The sequence below is a fragment of the Doryrhamphus excisus genome, linkage group LG5 (genome assembly GCF_037039965.1).
Source record: "Doryrhamphus excisus strain RoL-2023G ecotype Guam linkage group LG5, RoL_Dexc_Guam_v1.1, whole genome shotgun sequence".
NCBI lineage: Eukaryota > Metazoa > Chordata > Actinopteri > Syngnathiformes > Syngnathidae > Doryrhamphus > Doryrhamphus excisus.
The window spans coordinates 13,586,548-13,608,055 of record NC_136361.1 but is presented as its reverse complement, the minus strand read 5'-3'; the positions used below and the strand labels follow the sequence as shown (position 1 = coordinate 13,608,055).

General features: G+C 45.3%; 3 protein-coding genes across 5 annotated transcripts; 2 read left to right on the top strand and 1 right to left on the bottom strand.

Annotated features, from left to right (window-relative positions):
• Positions 1-1,218: 1,218 nt before the first annotated feature.
• Positions 1,219-6,740, bottom strand: creb3l4 (cAMP responsive element binding protein 3-like 4). The gene is given in 9 exon segments (XM_078790748.1): positions 1,219-2,366; positions 2,437-2,530; positions 2,605-2,689; positions 2,766-2,834; positions 4,878-4,984; positions 5,058-5,135; positions 5,170-5,318; positions 5,393-5,630; positions 6,416-6,740. Coding segments are annotated over 9 exon segments (1,197 nt in total). The 5' UTR covers positions 6,572-6,740; the 3' UTR covers positions 1,219-2,145.
• Positions 6,741-7,144: 404 nt separating this feature from the next.
• On the top strand, positions 7,145-10,194 carry LOC131105606 (zinc transporter ZIP1-like). 2 transcript variants are annotated; one of them, XM_058053937.2, is made up of 4 exons: positions 7,145-7,177; positions 8,597-8,825; positions 8,889-9,019; positions 9,132-10,194. In XM_058053937.2, the coding sequence occupies exons 2-4, from the start codon at positions 8,654-8,656 to the stop codon at positions 9,795-9,797; spliced, it is 969 nt and encodes a 322-aa protein (XP_057909920.1). In that variant the 5' UTR covers positions 7,145-7,177; positions 8,597-8,653; the 3' UTR covers positions 9,798-10,194. The 2 variants fall into 2 exon arrangements, with proteins under 2 accessions (XP_057909920.1, XP_057909918.1); XM_058053935.2 differs by lacking the exon at positions 7,145-7,177 and adding an exon at positions 7,434-7,573.
• A 2,393-nt stretch (positions 10,195-12,587) lies between these two features.
• LOC131105095 (CREB-regulated transcription coactivator 2) lies at positions 12,588-21,382 on the top strand. 2 transcript variants are annotated; one of them, XM_078790743.1, is made up of 15 exons: positions 12,588-12,815; positions 14,081-14,182; positions 14,268-14,384; positions 14,460-14,521; positions 14,939-15,007; positions 15,226-15,332; positions 15,429-15,508; positions 15,586-15,635; positions 16,887-17,152; positions 17,218-17,639; positions 17,714-17,923; positions 18,003-18,185; positions 18,292-18,363; positions 19,329-19,500; positions 19,569-21,382. In XM_078790743.1, the coding sequence occupies exons 1-15, from the start codon at positions 12,645-12,647 to the stop codon at positions 19,757-19,759; spliced, it is 2,274 nt and encodes a 757-aa protein (XP_078646869.1). In that variant the 5' UTR covers positions 12,588-12,644; the 3' UTR covers positions 19,760-21,382. The 2 variants fall into 2 exon arrangements, with proteins under 2 accessions (XP_078646869.1, XP_078646870.1); XM_078790744.1 differs by lacking the exon at positions 14,939-15,007 and having other exon boundaries at positions 12,589-12,815.
• Positions 21,383-21,508: the final 126 nt, after the last annotated feature.

Below are 21,508 nucleotides of genomic sequence, written 5' to 3'. Positions count from 1 at the left end.
TTTTTAACCACTATCACCTGTTATACATAACTGGTGATACATTGTTATGCCAGTTTGACCAGGAACATGTTTATCCATTTATTATACAATGTCTCATTTATTATTGTTTATTATTATTGTGAGCTTTATCTGGACTGTACAAAATATACCCAGATAATAAAAAAAAGATAAATTATGTCTTAAAAATGTATTTTGGGCACTAGACCTGGGAATGAACAAATTAATCAAACAATAAATGAAAAAAATAAACTTGATAATGCATGTAGGTCTTTTTTCCCCACCCTCTATGCATTGGTTTCAGCACCTTGTCCAGTTTGTCCCATAGAACAGTGGCATGAACGGAGTGAGCCCTTTTGTCAGTCTTTGTGTCAGTGGGTGGGAGTAGGGCCGCACACCCACCTGTGCCGTGTGTCTCCCACACCCCTAATAACTAGTCATTCACTACACAGTATTATGCCAGTTGTCAGTACTTCAGTATTAGCATTTATTTTCATGTTCTCACTATGTACTTATAATACTACATGTACTATTTATTCATGCACAAAGTCCTGTCCCTAATTTTAGTCATTCTATTTTTTTGTGTTATTTATTGACACCTCAGGGTGTATGGGGTGTCTCGTGTAATGGTACCCCTGCAAGTGTACTACACAGTACTTTTAGTGAGGCAGTCAAACCACACCTCGCTTGGGTTGCTCAGTTACTCTGGTGCACAGTGCTTAGCTTTCACATTCTTTGTGTAAGCATAGGGTACAATACTGGCAACCCACCGGCCAAACTATATGCGGGTAGTCCATCCAGGGTACCTGTGCTGGTAACAAAGATGTTTCCTCAACTCCATTGTGCTCAGCGGCAAATGATCGATCTCCGACGGGCCGGAGTAGCTGCGACTCTTGATGGCAATGACTTTGGGCAGGGGAGCGTCAAGAATATCCTCATTACGGAGCTTCCACCATCCTCTCGTAGGAGCTCTCCTACCACAGGAGACTTCTCTGGTCTCTCTGAGGTTTGTTGTTCTGCAGTGGTAAGTGCACTCCTGGTGACGAGGTCTTTCTCTGGAGGCCATGGTGGGATCATTGTGGCCCTCCCTCATTCAGTCCGACGTTCCCTGATCAACTAGGAGCCTTTCAACTACTGCCAGCGCACCATCATTTACACCATATTCAACACTGCAGAGGATCTGTCACCTATGATCAGTGCCAGTCCCTCCTTGAATGCACACTCCCTTCAGTACCACCATCGGTCTCAACTCATGCAACATCTCCACTTTCTCTGACCTCTCGCTTTGCACTTCTACCAACTTGTCGCCGACTTGTGCCCACCTGAGACTGTGTCTGAACACTGACCCACCCTATCAGTCTTGCAATCAGGTCATTTCCCCCAGCAGGCAGGATTTATGCGCATCAGCCAGCAACCACATCTCAGCTCTCAGGTTCCTTACCGATAAGTTCAGGGAGACCCGCAGCATCCGCCACCTGTTCATTGCCTTCATCAACCTCAAGGTCACGTTGTCAAAGCTAAATCCTCTGAGCCCTCGTTCTCGTTGCAGCTTGATGCTGCAAGCTGTGCCCGTGTCAACAACAGCAAGACTGGTTCCCATCATGGCCAGCATCCGGCGGGGTTGCGTGGCTGCACCAGACTTTTAGAACTGCATCATTGACCATCTGACAGCAGCTTGCACCCACTTCCGTCTGTAAAGGCTACAAGCTCAAACAACTGTACCAACATATTAATCCTTTTCATTCACTATTTAAAAATTGGTAAACTGGCACATGTTAAAACACAAACTGTCAGTAATTGCTGAGAGAGAAATGGTAGGATTAAATATGTTCCGCCTCTTCCTACCCCTTTAAGAAATGTTGAATTGTGTAAGTGTACATGTGATGTTCTTGTCATCTGTTAAGATGTTATGTTGTCATACTGTCTGACTGTGTCAAGCGTCAAGCTTCATGTAGTGTTGTAAACTTGTAAATAAACGTTTGCATTTGGGCAGGGTCTGTGGGAGGGTCTAACACTTTGAAGGATCACAAAGTTAGAGAAACTGCAAAAGACAAGGCTCACTGCCATCTTGTAGGTGGACTCTTGGTCAGTTCATTGATGGAGGAGCCCCATGTTCCATCAGTAACTCGGTTGGCATGGGCCAAGTCACTACATCTCATCCGTGTGCGGCAACTTGGCATTATGCTGACTTGGAGTCTCGACGGAACCGTTTCCAGATTGGACATGCTGCAAGCCCAAATCTTCAAGATTCTGTTCAGGTTCTTTGACCTCCGCTTCTGGGTTAAACAGAGCCGATGAATCTGAATGGACCGACTCGCTGGGCTTGCGCGGCGAGGAGGCAAAGTCCGTCAGGATGTTTCTTGAAAGGACTGTAAGGATCAAACAAGTCCAATTAGAAACAGTTGAGGTCCAGTGTACTGAGACAGGAAGTGATGTCACCTCCAGAGGGCCGGTAGTCATCATCTAAAGACGAGCGGCGACTGATTGGACTCAAACTTGGCAGGAGTATCAAACTTAGCGACACAAAGATTATCTGAACACACAAACACACTGCAGGTCATACACATAAACAAAGTCAAGCGCACATAGGTTCATGTGCACACGCACCAGTAGGCAGGTGCTGGTCTGCGCTGCCTTGCTAGCTGTTTGTTTAATCAGAGACTGAAGATGGCGCAGCTGACTCAGCAGAGATCTGAACACAAGCGCTTAATTACATGACATTACCATACATCTGTGTGCATGTGTGGTAGTGGTGTGTGCCTGCTTACATGTTGTGTTTCTCCAACTGTTCCGCCTTCTTCTGAAGTTCCTTGTTCTGAGCTGTGCACACTGCTGCTCTGTGCACACACACACACACACACACACACACACACACACACACACACACAGAGTGTAACACAATGTACACTGTAAATTCTACAGTGATTCCAACTGGACTGATCTACAGTGGTATTTGCACCCATCCTAATTGCTTTTTTTTTTGCATGTTTGTCGGCTGCACGGCGGACGGGTGGTTAGTGCGCAGACCTCACAGCTTGGAGACCAGGGTTCAATTCCACCCTCGGCCATCTCTGTGTGGAGTTCGCATGTTATCCCCGTGCATGCGTGGGTTTTCTCCGGTTACCTCCCACATTCTGAAAACATGCTAGGTTAATTGGCGACACCAATTTGTCCATAGGTATGAATGTGAGTGTGAATGGTTGTTTGTCTATATGTGCCCTGTGATTGGCTGGCGACCAGTCCAGGGTGTACCCCACCTCTCGCCCAGCTGGGATAGGCTCCAGCACCCCAGCGACCCTCGTGAGGATAAGCACTAGAAAATGAATGAATGAATGCATGTTTGTCACACTTTCAGATCAACATTTATTCGTTTTATTTTTCTTCCAGGCGTATGCTGGAGCCTATCCCAGCTGACTTCGGCAAGAGGCGGGGTACACCCTGGACTGGTCGCCAGCCAATCACAGGGCACATTCACCCTCACATTCATACCTATGGACAATTTAGAGTGGCCAATTAACTTAACATGTTTTTGGAATGTGGGAGGAAACCAGAGTACTTGGAGAAAACCCACGCACACGGGAAGAACATGGAAACTCCACACAGAGATGCCTAACAGAGATTCAAAACCAGATCTCCTGACTGTGTGGCCAACATACTAATCACTTGGCCACCATGAGGTGGTTCAGACAAACCACAAACAAATTTAAATATTAGCCAATGACAACACAACTGAACACAAAATGCAGTTTTTAAATGAAACTTTTACTATTAAGGTTAAAAAAAATCCAAACTTACATGGCCCTGTGTGAAAAAGTGATTGCCCGTTCCCCCTACCGTTAAAACATAACTGAGATTAATTGAGATCTGAGATCTGTCTGGAAAAGATTATAAAGCTATTTATAAAGCTTTGGGACTCCAGCAAACCCCAATGAGAGCCACTTTCCACAAATGGCCAAAAGTATGGAACAGTGGTGAAACTTCCCATGAGTGGTCAGCCAACCACAATTATCCCCAGAGCGCAGCATCCAAAGAACCGCAGGCCTCACTTGCCTCACTTGTTCATGAATCCACCATAAGAAAGAAAACTGCCTGCATGGCAGAGTTCCAAGAGGAAAACCACTGCTTAACAAAAAGAATATTAAGGCTTGTCTCAATTTTGACAGAAAAACATTTTGATAATCCCCAAGACGTTTGAGAAAAGTAATGCCACATTTGAGAAAAAGAACATCATACCAACAGTAAAATATAGTGGTGGTGATGATCTGGAACCGTTATGCTGTTTTATCCTCATTAGAGTCGTGGGTATGCTGGAGCCTATCCCAGCTGAATTTGGGCCAGAGGCGGGGTACAACCTGGACTGGTCACCAACCAATCGCAGGGCACATATAGACAACCATTCACACTCACAGCTATGGACAGTTTAGAATCACAAATTAAGTAGAGAAGTAGAGAAGTGGAGAATCGAACCTGGGTCTTCTGACTGTGTGGCCTACATGCTAACCACTCGGTCATCGTGCTGCCCCATGACAAACATGCAACAACAAAAAAGTTATATTTAAAAACTGCATTTTGTTTTCAGTGGTGCTGTCATTGACTAGCTGCTGATCTGAAACAGTGTGACGAAAAAAAGAAATCAGGAAGTGGGCAAACACTTTTCACACCACTATATTTGTGGTGGTGGGTTCTAGCTGTGGTAAGAAGAGTTACACTACATACCACCACAGTCCCATTGTAATATAGGTTTGAGTTAGAGTGAGCAAACAGATCGCATCAAGTGGCAGACCAAATTTATTTGTGGTAGGCCGCCACAAAACAACACATGGGAAACGCTGATGTTTTAAACAAAGGCTGTGATTAGTTGACAGAGAGAAGAGGCACACCTGTTCTCCAGGCCATCGATGTACTCCTTCCTGCGGCGGCGGCTGTCCTGCGCTGACTGCTTATTGCGAATTTTCCTGCGAACTTTTTTCAGGATTCTCTCCTCAGCCTGTCAGCAGATTGAGGAAAAAGGTCACTAAATGAAGCAGGCAACATGACGAAATGTCAGCCAAGTGTTTGACCTTAGTGAGCGGAAGCTGATTGGGAAGGGATACGCCCTCCTCGCTCAGCAACTTTTGCTCCTCTTCGGTCAGCTGCAGCTCCCAACTTGACTGAGGGAACAGGCATGCACACACGAGTCAGACACATCGTATCGTATCAAGTATTTCCACGCACGTTCAGCCTTACCAAGTCCACAGGGGGTGGAGCATTGTCGCCAGAGACCGGCGGCATCTCACCAATGACGCATGCGTCAGACAGGAGGGCCTGAGAGCTCCACTGGTCTGCACAGGAACAACAATCAGGGTTTTCCAGCATAGAGAACTGCAAAAATACCTCGACATGTCAACGTGCTCACCCAGCTCTATGGAGATGATGTCTGCGCTCGCTTGTCCTGGCTTCATGCTTCCCGGTCCGTTCAGGTCGTACACCACCTGGTAGACGGAGGGCGGGTTCAGCATCACCATGGTAATGGGACTCTGGACCACAGGATCCTCACAAATGCCGCTGTCGCTCTCTGAGGGCGAGCCGTCACCAAACACGTGGTTTGGGTTGACAGGCTGGAGGACATCTTCTGTTTCACTGTCGTCCAGGGCCTGTGTCAGAGGGGGCGGAGGCTAAATGCATGGCTCGCAGCTCGCCATGTGTGTGGTGTTGTGTCTCAATTGGTGCACTTACACTTAAGTCTTTTGAGAAGTATAGTCTATTCCGGTGTATAAGACTCTACTGTTTTCTAAAAACTTTGAACCCTGCGGTTTATACACCAATGAGACAAATTTATGGCTAAAAACTACATTTCCCATGATGCTTGGTGTGGTCATGGTCTAATCTCATGACATATCCTATACATCTGAACGACTACTAATCGTAGCTGTATTTGGTAAAACGTTATTATTAAGATAGTCCATCATAATAGCAAAACAATTCAGGAAACAAACGCAGAAAAGCCACCTTCCCGATTTCTAGCGTACTACCAACTACTGCACCGCTATGAAGACATGTTGTAACTTTTGTACAAGTCTTTACAGCAGAAAAACACTATTTTCATCTGGGTTCAAAAGGCTGAGACGACAGCAGGAGGAGAGACCAAAAGACAGTGAGTGACAGACTATATGTGTGATGAAGGAATTATGATGCTGTTCAATTTTGACACGGAAGAGAAAGACTTTCATGTTTTTAGTTCCCAAGGGGACGGTGATGAGTGTGGAGTTTGCTTTCTGGTAGGCTACTGTTATCTGAATTTCTCTTGGATAAAGTAGGCATCTATCTATCTTACACATTACATTTCATTTGCCACACAGCACTAGAGTTTTATTCAAATTTATGAAATATTACAATCAAAATACATTGTACAATGAGACCTGATAGGGGAGACACTCACAGAGCAGGCCAGCGGTACATCCCGCTGCCAGGTATGTGCTGTTGTATCGCCATAGTTACACGCCAACAATTGTCTGCTTTCTGAATCCATGACCTGCAGAAGGGTGTCAAAGGTCCAAAGCACAAATACAATACAATCTCTGGTAAAAACACACATACCTTGTTAACTTTCTAATCTACTTCTGCACTTGCAGTGTAACATGGCCGCCACACAAAACAAACAAGAGGAGGAGGACATCCTGCTCCACGCCAAAATAAACACTATTCTTTTACATTTTTACAATTCTCATTTCACATCAGTAACACAAACATATTACAAATTACAAAAAAATTACATAATCCAAAAAACATACGTTGGGGAGTGAAAAGGTCAAAATTGACATAATGATAGCACATGTAAATCACCTCACGTCAACATGTCAGTTGCTCAAGACGGATCCTGAATCAGCTTAAAGAAGAAACGTTTAAAGATAAAATAAACCGTTAAATACAAAGAGACACAGCGAACAAAAGTCACTCACTGTTCTAAGTTTCACACTTCACCGGTCTGACTTCGTCATCACAAAGTGCCCCAGTCCTAAGAACTCTTGAGAGTACAACAAAAGTTTTGACTTCCGGTTCGAGATAAATATACCTGACTACCCCTCGTCTTCTTCGTATTTTTTCTGTTGCTGCGCATCGGCAGCAAACGCTTCTGCTGCCCATGTGCGGTCTTTTAAAGAACTTCAACTAAACGAACAGACAAGAGCCCACCAGATTGTTGGTAACGCCTCTTCCTTCCAAGTTGTCGAAATTCAAGTTTCATCTGATTGCTTATTCCGATCGAGTAGCATTGTTTCTCGCGTTTCGGACCCGAGATGCTCGCGGTACTTTCAGTCAATCTTCTATAACCAACCTAATGATAGAAACCACATTTGAAGCTAATGACAAGCTGTCATTAGCTCATAGCGCAACGCGTCGGCTGCTTTTATTTTGAAAAGCGGAAGCACTGTGTTTACGACAAGGAAGGTGATGGCTCAGAGATAAAAATGAGATCAGCTGATGAGAATTGAGTCAGAAGTGAGAGAAGCGAACTTCTTTTGACTTATTTTTAGTTTCTCGTCGTGTGGTAGCAGGACGTTTGGAAAAAACGTGGTAGTGGATTTGGTGACTTTATCGCGTAAGTCCTGTCGTCCTCCCCCCCTCTAAACTTTACCTTTTCGTTGTCATTTTCCGGGGTCGTAACAGGTCAACGTGACGGGACACCGTCACGTAAACGTCAAATGGGCAGTGTTGCAACGCTGTAACGCAACTCAAAATGTACAAAAAACTTATTTTAAAAACGTTTAGTGCACCTGTGTCACGTGTTTTCCACTGGGTTTGGCCACTTGGTGGTACCAGTTAGCTATAGCTCTCAATGGATTACAGTAATCTCTCTTTTATCGCCGTTAACTGGCTGCAGACCGACCGTGATGAGTTAATTTCCAAGAAATATTATTCATTTTTTTATAATTAGATAAAATTAGAGCATGGAAAACCTGTCTTCTAAATACATTTTAACATTAAAGCTCTCTGGACATGAAATAACACCCCTACAGTCACATTTATACTCGTATTAGAAATAGAAATAAATAAAAACAAAAAATAAGCTATTTAAACAAATAAGTCTTACCCCGCTGTGGTGTAGTTGTTAGCATTCTGGACTTCGCGGACGCCTCAGGTTCGAATCTCTTTGGTATCCGTCAGTATAAAGGGCTCAAGCCAAAAATCAGTGTGTGGATCAAAGAGAACCGCTGTGGCAACTCTGTAATCAGGAAAAAGCAGAAAGAAACAAATAAGTCTCACACTGGTGTGTTGCTGTAAATCTGTTCCTCTCCTGGGGGACAGGAAGTGACAGTTGTGTTTTAGCTTAGCATGGGTTAGGAATTATCAGGCCTGTTGTGAGATCATACAATAAAAGCCTGTTGTTCTGGCAATCAAGTGTCTAATCAAACATTATTAACATTACTGACACCTTGTGACCAATGTAGAATACAACAGCCCATTACATCTTTAACTGCGTCTTCTGAATGCCTTATATGCGTATTTAATTTTACTTAAATTCTACAAAATTAAATTAAATTCTATACTTAAATGCCACATTCTGTGCAGCTACTCAGTATTCTATATAAAGCCAACTAATAAATCATGGCATTGCCTTCAGTCACAGTTTGATGGCGTCCTCTGGGCCTGAGGTCCACAAGGAAGACTGACATCAAAGATGTCCTTGTCCGTCCATGGTGCCATGGTGCCGCTCCAGACCGATGCGGCTCAAATCCCCGCCCTGGAGTCCAAAGTGGCAGCGCTGGTGGTCCTGCTGTCGGTCACACTGCTCTTTGGCCTTGCCCCCCTTTTCCTCGTGCATGGGGCGGGGCCCTGCAGCATCAGCCCAGGTGATGGAGTGGGTGGGTTGGTATGTGAGTGACGGCGTATTGACGGCACCGGTATTATTGCAGAGTCTCGCCGGCGCCTGCTGACCTTGATCAACTGTTTTGCGGGCGGAGTCTTCCTGGCCACGTGCCTGCTGGACCTCCTGCCAGACTATCTTCAGGGGATTTCTGCTGCATTCTCCAATGCAGGAATTACGGTAAAGCCTATTCTGCCAGGATGGGTGGCACCACCACAGTTAGCTAATGGTGTGTGATATTAGTGTGTGTTGTTGGCATTTGATAACGTTTTCACTGCATTCTGTGGTGCAGCTGCAGTTTCCTCTTCCTGAGTTCATCGTGGCCATGGGCTTCTTTCTGGTTCTGGTTCTGGAGCAGGTGATTCTGGCCTTCAGGGATCAATCATGGGCCCTCACTGAGGAGAGGCAGGGTCTGCTGGAGAACTCCAGCGTGCAAGCAGTTGACGGCGGGGAGGGGCTACCCCACCAGCGGTGCCACGCGAAAGAGGAGTCCAAATCCGCATCGTCGGCCTTACGCGCCTTCGTGCTGGTCTTCTCCCTGTCGCTGCACTCGCTCTTTGAGGGTCTTGCGGTGGGCCTTCTTGGGCGGAGCCAGGAGGTTCTGGAGGTGTGTCTAGCTCTGACCATCCACAAGAGCGTCATCTCGCTCAGCCTCGCCTTCACCCTGGCTCACGGCCGCCTGCGCCGCCCACTGGTCATCGCCTGCCTGCTGCTCTTCGCAGCAATGGCACCGCTGGGCGTTGGTATAGGCGTTGGCCTTTCGGAGAGCGAAACATCGACACAGGGGAAGCTGGCTTGCTATACGCTGGAGGGTGTGGCGACGGGTACCTTCTTCTACATCACTTTCATGGAGATCCTGCCGCACGAGCTTGGCCATGGCCGTGGCCGCGTGGCCAAGGTGGCCGTAACGTTGCTGGGCTTCGCTGCAGTCACCGCTGTGCTCTTCATAAAGATGTAACCATTGGGATGTGGACTGGAACGTCACTGCAAAAGATGGTTGCAGTGGAAACCTGCCACAGCCATGATATCGTGTGTCAGTGTGTGATAGTCAGTTTTGTCATGTGACAACACCAAAAACAACATCCAAATTAAAAAAAAATAACTTTAATCTGAAGAGAAATGCAACTACAACATAACCTGAAACCTAATTTGTCTTGTAATTAAAAATATTTCATTCTTTATTTTCTTTCAAGGAAGCGCAGTAACGCAGTCTTCTCGATAGATGGCGCACTGCCACTTTCTCCTACCAAATAGTTTGTCAAGACAGATGACTCACGTCGACGGAAAAATGTCACTCGCTTTATCTCTGCATGTTTTTGTCGTAGAAAGCAAACATGACAATAAAATGATTTGAAAAAGAATGTCTCAATGTGACAAATGCTCTCTCGTGGTTGAAACGTTTTTAAAGTCAAAACTATTTTAGGCGATGCGGTGAACTAAGACCTCGTGTTTGCCAACACGCATGACCATATTTGGAGAGAAGGCGGGGCTGGCTCACTCGATAGCCCCGCCTTCTAGTGTCACTGGATTTGCCAGCAGGATTTCTTTATTTATCTGTTACTGCTAAACAATTTTGTCATACTGAAAACTTATCACAAAAATCCCATATGTAATAATTGGATATATATTATATATATATCATCATTAGCTAGATGTTAGATTTTGTAAACATTACAAATGTAGACATATTTGTTTATGGCCGATATGTCTCATTGATCTGAAATTTGAGTTCTAAAGAACCTAATTTTTATGACAAATAATCAGATGAAACATACTAGGTTTATCACAGACTAGTTTACTAGTTTGCACAATGTTCAAGTGATTACCATGTTGGCCACAAGGTCAGGAGTTTGGGAACATCTGTGTTCAAATCTTCATTGGGCATCTCTGTGTGGAGTTTGCATGTTCTCCCCGTGCATGAGTGGGTTTTCTTCGGGTACTCCGGTTTCCTCCCACATTCCAAAAACATGCTAGGTTAATTGGTGACTCCAAATTGTCCGTAGGTATGAATGTGAGTGTGAATGGTTGTTTGTCTATATGTGCCCTGTGATTGGCTGGCGACCAGTCCGGGCTGTACCCCGCCTCTCACCCAAAGACAGCTGGGATAGGCTCCAGCACACCAGGTTGGTCATGTGTGCCAGGATAGTTTCAAAGGAGGCAATCAGAAAGAGTTCAAAGCAGGATTTTGTAGGTTCTGAGGTCAATGTGGTGATCAACTACATAATCAGGAGCCTGACTTACTTACAGACTCACAGAAGTGGAAGAAATTGATGAATGGATTCTGACTTACGATATATGGACCTGTAAGCTATGCAATGAACTATAGGAAAGGCCTTAAAAAGCATTATATACAACAGGTCGTTCTCGTGGGAGAGAGACTCTTCTGTGGCCTCTACTGCAAAAGTGGCTCAACATACTCTTGACGCATCTCAACAAAACCTACATTTCCTCAAATAGTTAAAACATTACTCCAATGGTGGTCAGGTTTTTTATTTTGACAACATATTACTTTCATACGACTAATAGAGACATACTACCACATTACTTGGGGCGATCCTGAATGTAGTTTCACAGAAGAGCAATTATGATGGACCATTATGAAAAAAGATCACAATGTTGCCACCAGTAGAGCGAGGAGAGACTCCTGGCAGAAAATTGCTGACTGTGTAAATGAGCATCATCCACAACAGGACCCACTTATTCTGCCTATTAACTCATTCGCTACCAAACATGTTTTATATTTTTTTTGCTTGAGAGCCACAAAGAGGTTTGATGCATCTCCACATTTGGTACAGTTTTAAGATGGCCACAAGGTGGGACAATGTAGCACCTAGGAAGTGAAAAGGCTTGAAGCAGTGTTAGAGGTTAGCATTTGCACACACGTGCACACACAATTCAGTTGCAAATATGAAAATTGTAAATAGTTCATGATGTTATATTTGTAAAACAAAATGTCATTTTCATAATAATTGGCTTCTTTACTGATAAATATACAGTATATGGCAAAACCTCAGACCATTAATACTGGAGCTGGATTAACACTGGAGCAATAACTGTCTTTTTTCATCGACAGTTTTCACATTTTACTGGTCTCAAATGTGTGTGTCATATCCTCTACCTCATAGTGACCACTAGATGACAGTGTTGGGTTGTTTTGTGGATTTCATCAATGAACGCTAGTGAATCAGTCGCTCCCGTTGTAGTTCGTCCTTCGTTTATGTATTAGTTCCAAACCCGACCGCGATAAATGAATTTCCGTTATATACGATCAAATTTTAATATGGAATATTGTAATTAGAGCACATAAAACCTATTAAAACAACATTCTTAAGGCCAATAAATATTGGAGAGAGTGATTTGTGCAAGGGGAGAGAGAGAGAGAGAGTCAACTGTTTATGCAATTATTGTAGTTTACATACGATGAATAAAAACATACAAAATTGTTAATGCAGTTTATTTTGTGTTGAAATCGTATTGGTGGACAGAGTCGCGAAATCCTAGATTTTAATTTTCAGAAGTAAAACATTAGTCAGATTTGACCGGAATATCAGATTTAACACGTGAAAGTCTGCCCCTTTAAAGCACATACATTGTTTTTGACTTCCACCCCCAGACACAAATTATAACCAAAAGCAGCTTTATCGTCATGACTCACTACTTGGTGGTTATTATATTTGTGTGTCAAAAGTGTGTGTGACCTACCTCTGGTCTCCGAATGTAGCTGCAGAGTGAGAGACCTTCGCGCCCGAGCGGCAGTCTTTGACGATCTTCGGTGCACGTCAAACTGGTCCCGTCGCTGGCGAACATGTCTGCGGGCTCAGGTGGCTGTGGACCCGGCCCCGGCCCTGGCCCCGGAGTCGGGTCGGGGACCTCCAATCCCCGAAAGTTCAGCGAAAAGATCGCCCTGCACACGCAGCGCCAGGCCGAGGAGACGGCCGCCTTCCAGGAGGTCATGATGGACATCACCTCGACGCGGGTGAGTGAGACCCGAGAGGCGGAGGCTCACGGAGAGATGGCCGCAGCACCGCAGGCCTCAGCCGGGCTCGTCATCCTCGGAGACACGGTCCTCCTCTCCGTTCACAGCGACACTTGAGAGCGACGAGTCGAGTTGCCTTTATTCTCCACCTGAGTGTAAAAAAGACGACGAGTCTAGTCCATTTCCGATTGTTGTTAGCTTACTTAGCATGTTAGCTTCTGCGGCTAGTTGGCTTGTTTACTATCTGTCATCCCGCTCACTGAAGGCAGCGGAACTCCCTTCACACTCTCAACCATTCTCAACACTTCTCAATTTAACACACACAACGGTCTCAAAGACTGCAGCACAGCGACTTTATTATTCCAAACACTCTCCATTTATATTCGGCGGTCATGGAAATCACGTATATAAATTGAAATTGGAAAAACAAGTTATATCTGTTGTCTGCCAAGGCAAATGAAAGCGTGAATTGAAAGTACGATTAAAATGTCAAGATTCATTGTCAGTTCAGCATGGGTCCAAGACACACAAAGCATTGAAGGTACCTTTCCCTCTAGCTGCGTTGCAATTTCAGTCAAACAGTATAAAATATATTTTTAATGTAAAAAAAGTAAGCGTCAGTATTTACAGTATGTGCAATGTATGTAACTGTGTGTAAGCACTGCAGAATGTGCAAAATGCATTTATGCGTAATTATTGCATAGCGTATTATTAGTGTATTATCAACCATACCCTGTTCTGCATGTGAATTGATTGTGGTTGTTGATGTTGTTTAAATGCAACTCTGTTTACTTTTTTTATTATTAGCGCTGTCAAATGATTACACATTTTAATCAGAGTTTCTTAATTAATCATGATTAATCACTATCATTCATTCATTCATTCATTTTCTACCGCTTTTTCCTCACGAGGGGTGCTGGAGCCTATCCCTGCTGTCTTTGGGCGAGAGGCGGGGTACACCCTGGGCTGGTCGCCAGCCAATCACAGGGCACATATAGACAAACAACCATTCACACTCACATTCATAATCACTATCATATCCCATCTATATCTCAATTATGCAAATTTTTACTATATGCAATGCGTTCAAAAGCCATCACGCAATTTAAGGTAAATTTACTTGTTTTAATCAGTATGCAGATCAAAAAAAGATTAGCTGTGGCGACTCTTTAATCAGGAAAAAAGCAGAAAGAAACAAACAAAAAAAGTGTATTTTCCAATATACTTATTTTTAGAGAATCAACCTGTCGTGTTCGTTTGAACAGCTCCAGGCCCAGAAGCTCCGCCTGGCCCGGAGTCAAGGTCCGTACTACGGAGGCTCTCTTCCCAACGTCAACCAGATCGGCCGGAGCCCACAGGACCTGCAGGTGAGTGCAGACCTCCCCTGCTAGCAATTGATTATGCTGTGTGTCGTGTTCAGGAGGTCTCACTCTGTCTCGGGTTTATGTGCAGGCCTCCTTCCCTTCAACTCTGGAGTCCAGTCGCACCACGCGGCATCACGGCCTGGTGGAGAGAGTCCAGCGAGACCGCCGTTTCATTTCGCCAGTCCGGCCGTACCGCAACCGTCAAGTATCCTTTAGCTAAACTTCTTCTTAACTTTTATTTTGAAAGTCTGCTGGTTGTTTGCTTAACCGACGACCTCAGGTGGACAGTGCTTCATCTAATTCTGCCTACTTGTCCCCGCCCCCTGATCCCAGCTGGAGAAGGTAGAGTCCGCTAGCTCACGTCTTTACGGAGACATACTTTTCCGTTTCCGTCTTGCTGCTTTGCTGCTTCGGACTGCTAACATGCTAGCTTGGAAGACAGGAAGCTGCACGACTTTGGAAGAGCTCTCACTACCTCTTTTCCATCCTTTCCTTCCACCCAACTCCTTGTGGGAATCTGCTTGCAATCTTTCCAGCGCTTTCTAATCAGAGGTACATCTAAAGCACATGGCTACTCGGGCACACGCCTCCATGGCATCCAGTCGCTTCCTTCTGGGAGTTTTACTTGGACTTTTTCTTCCTGCCTTCATCTCATGCTTCCTGAGGCTGCCTCTTCTTCCTCTCTTTTTGAATGTTCTCTTTTCCGTGCTCTTGCCGGGCAGAGGAAAATAACGATTTCTTCTTGTCGATCATGAAAAGGAATTGGTCCGGAATCTTCCCGGGGGATAAAAGCCAGTTGTTCCGTCTCCCAACCACTGCACTCAACAGGTGAATCTTCCTATTCCTCCTCCTTCGTCTTCCTCCCTCCGTCTGCGTCAATAAATCTTTTTCCTTTCTTCCACTTTTCCTTCCGTCTGCCACACGGCGGTAAGTTTTGTGAACCGATCACAGCGCACGGCCTGGTGATGGCATCAACGATGGAGGCCTGTGATTGGTTGAATGTGTTGATTGGCTGACTAACAGCCAATGTGTGTGTCGTCCCACAGGACCAACTCTGACTCCGCCCTCCACACCAGCGTCATGAATCCACCCTCAGGCGACCCCTTCACCACGGGAGGCTCTGCCCTCACGTCCCACGGAGGCAGGCGCAACGGTGAGACATTAAATATTAGAGCCCGCCCACTGCAACCCTAAACCAAGCGTCAACTTGTTGACACCACACTAACACGTTCACGTACTTGTCGTCCAGTCTTTCCCTATCCCGTCCCTCCTATTGAAGAGAACGTCCTTGATGATGGCAAGCTCCTCAAAGCCTGGGACTCCAAGAAGGTGATGCCTCCTCATGCTTATGCTCACATGCACCAGCCATCAACAAGTAGATTGACATACGTTTCCCCTGCCTTCAGTTTCCTCAGCTGAGCTCCAGACCAAAGTCATGTGAGGTTCCTAACATCAAGTAAGTCCTCCAAGTATATTACTTATTTAACTACTTTGGGGTGTAATGGTACGCCATTGACACAGTTTGGCGCATACTTTGGTTTTAAACGGGAACTGCTTTTTTATATTTATTTTGCCCTTCATTAACAATCCCTATGTGAAACGTGAACACATATTAAATTCCCTTTTCTATGCATTATAACATGAGAAAATTAGTTAATATCAGCTAGCTAACATGTATGTCATTGGCATACACCTATTTCGACTATGAAGCCCTAACTATGAACCTCTAACAAAGTTTCATGGTTTGATATACATGCTGTGATCATGCATTAACACGTACACTGATGATAGCATGTAATAGTTGCAGTATCTTGCCGTATTTTGATGATTTAAAAAACGTATTTCCTCGGCGCATTGATACACATACTTATGCTAGTTCTGTCAACAACAGCACCATATATACAGCGTCAACACTAACGATGTTCATTCTCCTTGGGATGGCTGTGTCTTCCAGCGCAAGACGTGTTCTCTTGTACTCAGGCAAAAAATGCAGACGGCATACAAGCATCTTAGCTAGGTATCCACTCTTCCATCTGTGAATGATGCTGAGATTAGAGGTTAGCGATGCGTCGTGTTAGTCCGCCAGATGAAAATAGCTGTTACAATAATAATATCGTTGTTGCTTGGTTAATATACAAATCACACTGTTGGTGTTTTTTTTTTAGGGCTTTATCGTCAAAATAGGTACTGTATTCTCATGATGTCTGTTGTTAGCTAGCTCATATTAACTTGTTTTCTCACGCTATAATGCACAGAAAAGGAAAGAAATATGCGTTCATGTTTCACGTAAGGATTGTTAATGATGGGCAAAATTCCCCCAAAAAGTGCAGTTCCCCTTAAATGTCATGGCTTGGTGCATTTTTTTTTTGAGGAAACAAAACGCAAAACCTAATGGTGTAAACTTCTTTAATGAAGCATAAAAACAGGTAATTCTCTAAGGAAAAATTCAAATAAAAATATAGCTACAGCATCCAGAAAAATTTGCGGACAAGTGCAACAGTAAGAGTTTGAAGAGTGTGAATGATTATTTTGTTATTAATGAATTTTTAAGTTTCTTCTTGGTTGAAGTGCAGCATTAATTGTTCTAGATTGTCACCCTGTTCCTCATCTCTACTGTCGGCGGATTATGAATACATGTATCGTTAAAAGTGTATCAATTATTATTATATTTCTAAATAAGTACTTGAAACAACATTGTTGTGTTCAGTGTCTTCATGTCGCCAGAGCAACAGTCCACCCCCACCCACAGCATCCCCTCTGTGCTCAACACGGGTGGCTCGCTGCCCGACCTGTCCAGCCTGCACTTTCCCTCGCCGCTGCCCACGCCGCTTGACCAGGACGAGCCCGGCTACCAAGGCTCCCTGAGCGGGTGCAGCAGCACGGGCAACCTGGCGTCCACGCTCACACAGCTGGGCATTAATGCCGCCAACAACGCAGCGGGAGGCAACGGCGCCTTCCACCATCACACGCCTGGTAAGAACATTGATGTCATCATCACACCATCCACTACTAAAACCAATCTTTGTTTCCTCCTTCAGGTTTGCTGGCGTCGCTACAGAGCACGCTCAGTAACCCCTCCCTGCAGTCATCGCTAAGCAACCCAAACATTCAGTCGTCATTCAGCAGCCAGTCTTTCACCAACTCCCTAAGCTCCGCCTCCTTGCACTCATCGCTCAGCAACCCTTCGCTGCAGTCCTCCCTCGGCTCCTCCCCATCCCTGCCCTCCTCTCTCAGCAGCCAATCACTGCACTCGTCCCACAGTAGCTCTTCTCTCCAGTCGGCCTCCAGCGGTAACCCAGGCTATAGTGGCTCCGCCTCTTACGCGCCGTCTCTCAGCACATCGCCGAGGAGACGGGCCCATCTCTCGCCACTTATCCTGCCCATGGGAGGGGATACACGTCGACATCTCTCCAAGCAGTTCTCCCCCACTATCTCCCCCACGCTATCCTCCATCACGCAGGTAATACACACATAAACACACATACACTCCTTCTGTCTGGAACTGGCACCTGACATCTGACGCCGCCCACGCAGGGCGTTCCTCTGGACACCAGCAGGCTGCCTCTGGACCAGCGCTTACCTCCATACCCGCTCAGTCAGCACCAGACCGCCTCCCAAACCCCCCAGCAGTCCCCTCTGCTGACTCAGCATCAACCTCAACAGCAGATGCTCCGTCTCCAGCAGCCGCGGTCCAACGCGCAGCTGTCGCAGAACCTTCTCAACGCTCAGCACTTTGCAGCAGGGGTACGTGGGTCCGAACCGTGGGGTGTGGTCAGATTCACCTGTCTGCTTCTGACAACTGTTTGTGTGTGTGTGTGTGTAGCAACGTCCAGGCAGCTCGCAAGCCAACACGCCGCTCACAAAGAATAAAAGTGCCTTGGACCAGTACCTCCATGGCTCATTGACCTCCCATTGTCAGGTCAAACAGGAAGCCGAACTACACAGGAGCGGGAACCTACCACAGCTGCAACAAATTAGTCACAACTTGTCCTCAGACCTGTACAACGTGAGTGTCAGCTTTGTCACCCCCTGCTGGACGTGTCGTGCACTAATCAGGACTTGATGTACAGTATGTTGTCATGGTGATGTGATGACTGGGACGTATTTTCCAGGACGCCTTGCTCAACTCGCTGCTGGATGACTCGTACCTGAGCATGCAGCTCGGCTCCAAGTCCAACCAGCAGGTAACACGCGTCACATGATTACAAGCGTGGGAACCAGTAGAGCAGGGGTCTCAAACACGCGGCCCGCGGGCCAAATGTGGCCCGCAGGACACACGTTTGAGGCCCCCGCCTTGATATGAAAGTTTAATGTTAGTGTGGCCCGCGCAAGTTTGATATGGATGCTGTATGGTATCATGTACCCAGAAAAAATTATTACGTTTGATTAATGTTCATGTTAAAGGTTAAATAACTGTTAATAGTTATCCTCCCTATCAGTGTGGAAGTGGTAAGTTTTTGGCTATTTAAGTTTAAAGGAAATAACTTGAAGGCTACCGTTTAGGTCGCTAGCTCTCTAGTTTGCGAGTTAGCATGTGTCTCAAGACCCTGCAGTTGCGCAATATGTTGTAAATAAAAAGAGTATAAATGTGACTATAGTCGTGTTTTGTCATGTCTACAGGGCTCTAATAATGCTTTGTTCATTTTAATCTGAAAAAAAATAATTTGTCTACCCACCAACTAGTATATGTGGTTTCTTAAGTTTTTATTATTTGCCGTTTTATTATTCTTATTATATTTATTTATTATTATTATTTATTTTTCATCTTATTTTGTGTAGAAAAATAAAAAGTAAGATATTTGAGAACAGTGCAGTGTTTTATCAGAGCTTTTCTTGTAGAAAATTGGAACCAAAGCGAAGTTTTTTTTAATTTTTTGTTTTTAATAAATGCGTTTTTTTTTTTTTTTGAAAACCTGATGCGGCTCAGTCTCACCCAGACCCGAGCTCCAGTGGCCCCCAAGTAAATTGAGTTTGAGACCCCTGCAGTAGAGGTTCTGGACATCTGGGAGCCCAAAGCTAGATGCTAGTTTAACGACTGATCATGTTAGTGTTTGGGGCCCCCTAACGTCTTCAGAGCAGCCCCCAATGTCATGTACAGGGAAAGTCGGGTACAGGTTTACATCAGGTGCATTCTAATCTTCTGTTATAGTTCACGGCTGAGATGCAGGGCGACGTCCTGTCACTGAACCATGGTGGGCTGGGCAGCGGTCGCACTGACATGCAGGCGACCCCGGAGTTGGTGGAGCAAACGCTCCTCAACAACCAGAACTACGGTTGCGGCAGCGATGTTCGGCAAAACGTGCCCAACATCATCCTCACCGGTGAGTGAACGAGCGCAAGTGTAAACAAGACGTTTCTTTGTCCGACCGACGTCTCCATGTGTCTACAGGCGACTCGCCGCCGGGTTTGTCCAAAGAGATTGCCAGCGCTTTGTCGCACGTTCCCGGCTTTGAAATGGACCCCTTCTCCCTAGACGACCCGCTCAGGATTGACCCATTAGCTCTGGACATGCTGGAGGGTGACCTGATGCTGGCTGACCCTGCTGTGGAGGATTCGTTCCGCTCCGACAGGCTCAAGTGAGGCGCCCCATACAGGACCTCAGCGGGATAGGCGAGTGGGCCCCAGCTGAGGGCGGAGGAGATGCAATGTTGGTCACAAGCGGATGGACCGCAGAGTGACAAGCAGCAGGGGGCAGCTTCTGTTTTCAGGCATTAGCTTGTACGAATGTCCAAGATGCAACTGTGCAGGGAACAAGCAACGCCGCCTTTCTGTCAAAAGCTGCAACGCCTTCTGCAGAAGCATCGTGCAATCAGCCAAGCCGCCGCTATGTTTACCTTCAGATCAGAACTGCTTCATTTGGAAGTCAGCCATCATTGACAGGAAGTAGCTTACCCCTCACCAGGCCAAAACGCTTTCATGCCTCCTCTCGCTATGCAACCCCCCCAGAGGGCCTTCGGCCTTTGTTGTGCCACCTGAGGGCACTGTTAGCATTGTTATGACTGCATGGATCACATGACCCGCTGGCTTAAACTTGCAAAGCTTTTAGTAGGAAGAATTTGATTTTTTTTTAATACAAACGTCAACTAAAACTGAAGGAACAAACTAACCCAGATTTAACCTTGGCACTTTGATCGACCAATAACAAGAATGTACGAGAATGCACTCACTGTGATTGACAGCATGTAGCCCCGCCCCCGGCATGCCTCAGCAAAACTCATTGAGATGCGACGCACGCTGGCGTGCGCGTGCACAGGAAGCTTTTTTTTTCAATTGTTGTTCTCTCCCATTTTCTGTAAACAATAACACACACATTAGCGCCGAGCATTCAGCTGACACAAATTTGTCATTTGGAAAGAACAAATCACAGGCTGTGTCTCAACTGGAACACTTGCATCAGTACACTTAAATAAGTACACTGAGTACACAGTGTACTTAGTTCCTGAGTATGTGAATATTGAGAGATTAGTGCTGTCCAAATCCATAACTGTTGTCGTATAGTTACCATCATCTTCATTTTCTGTTTTTTTTTTTTGTATTATTGTCTTCCTGTTCTTGGTCTTCTTCTCTCCTTTTCAATGGTTAATTGCAACCACTCGACAGAGCATCATCACAAACATTTGCATCAGCCCATCTGCCAGCTTGTTTTCCATTTGAACACAATGAACTCATTTCCAGCATGATTTCAAGTTTGGGAAGTTTTGGTGGTCCCTCACTGCAACATCCAGGTAGCGACTGTGTACTGCTTTTTGCCAAACTTGTGAAGACACTTATTGCACTCACAAGACAGACGAAGTCTAAATAAGTATGCAAGTTCACCAATTGACACACAGCTTGAGTCAACATTTAAATGTTGCGCAAAAGGCCTAATGTTTAGCACGACTCAGCAGTAAGTCAGCTTGTGCTCAGGCCTCATTGGTGGAGGAGAGGATGCTGTGAATGTTTGAAAGTTTGCGAAGGGGCGGCCAGGCGTGTTACAGCGTGTCCTATAATGTCTCTTTGGATGTTTTACCGACACAAATCTGTCAAGTTATCCAGTGAAAAGGCCTTAACAGTGACTTCCTTTTTAAACAGGAAGAAGAAACACGATCATTGACATTGCTGGTTTTAAAAAGGTGAAAAACATGTCAAAGGACTTTTAAAAAGCTGTTAACAAAAACAAACGTTTTTTTTAGATGGTTTTATGCAATAAAGAGTCACAATGCAGTTCTAGACTCTGCCAGTTGGGGGAGCTTTTGGTATTAGGGATGAGCTAAAGGCCATATTTCCTATTGTCGATATTTTTACAGACGTTTGCTTTTAATTGTCAATGTTTCCTGTTGCTTTTAGGCT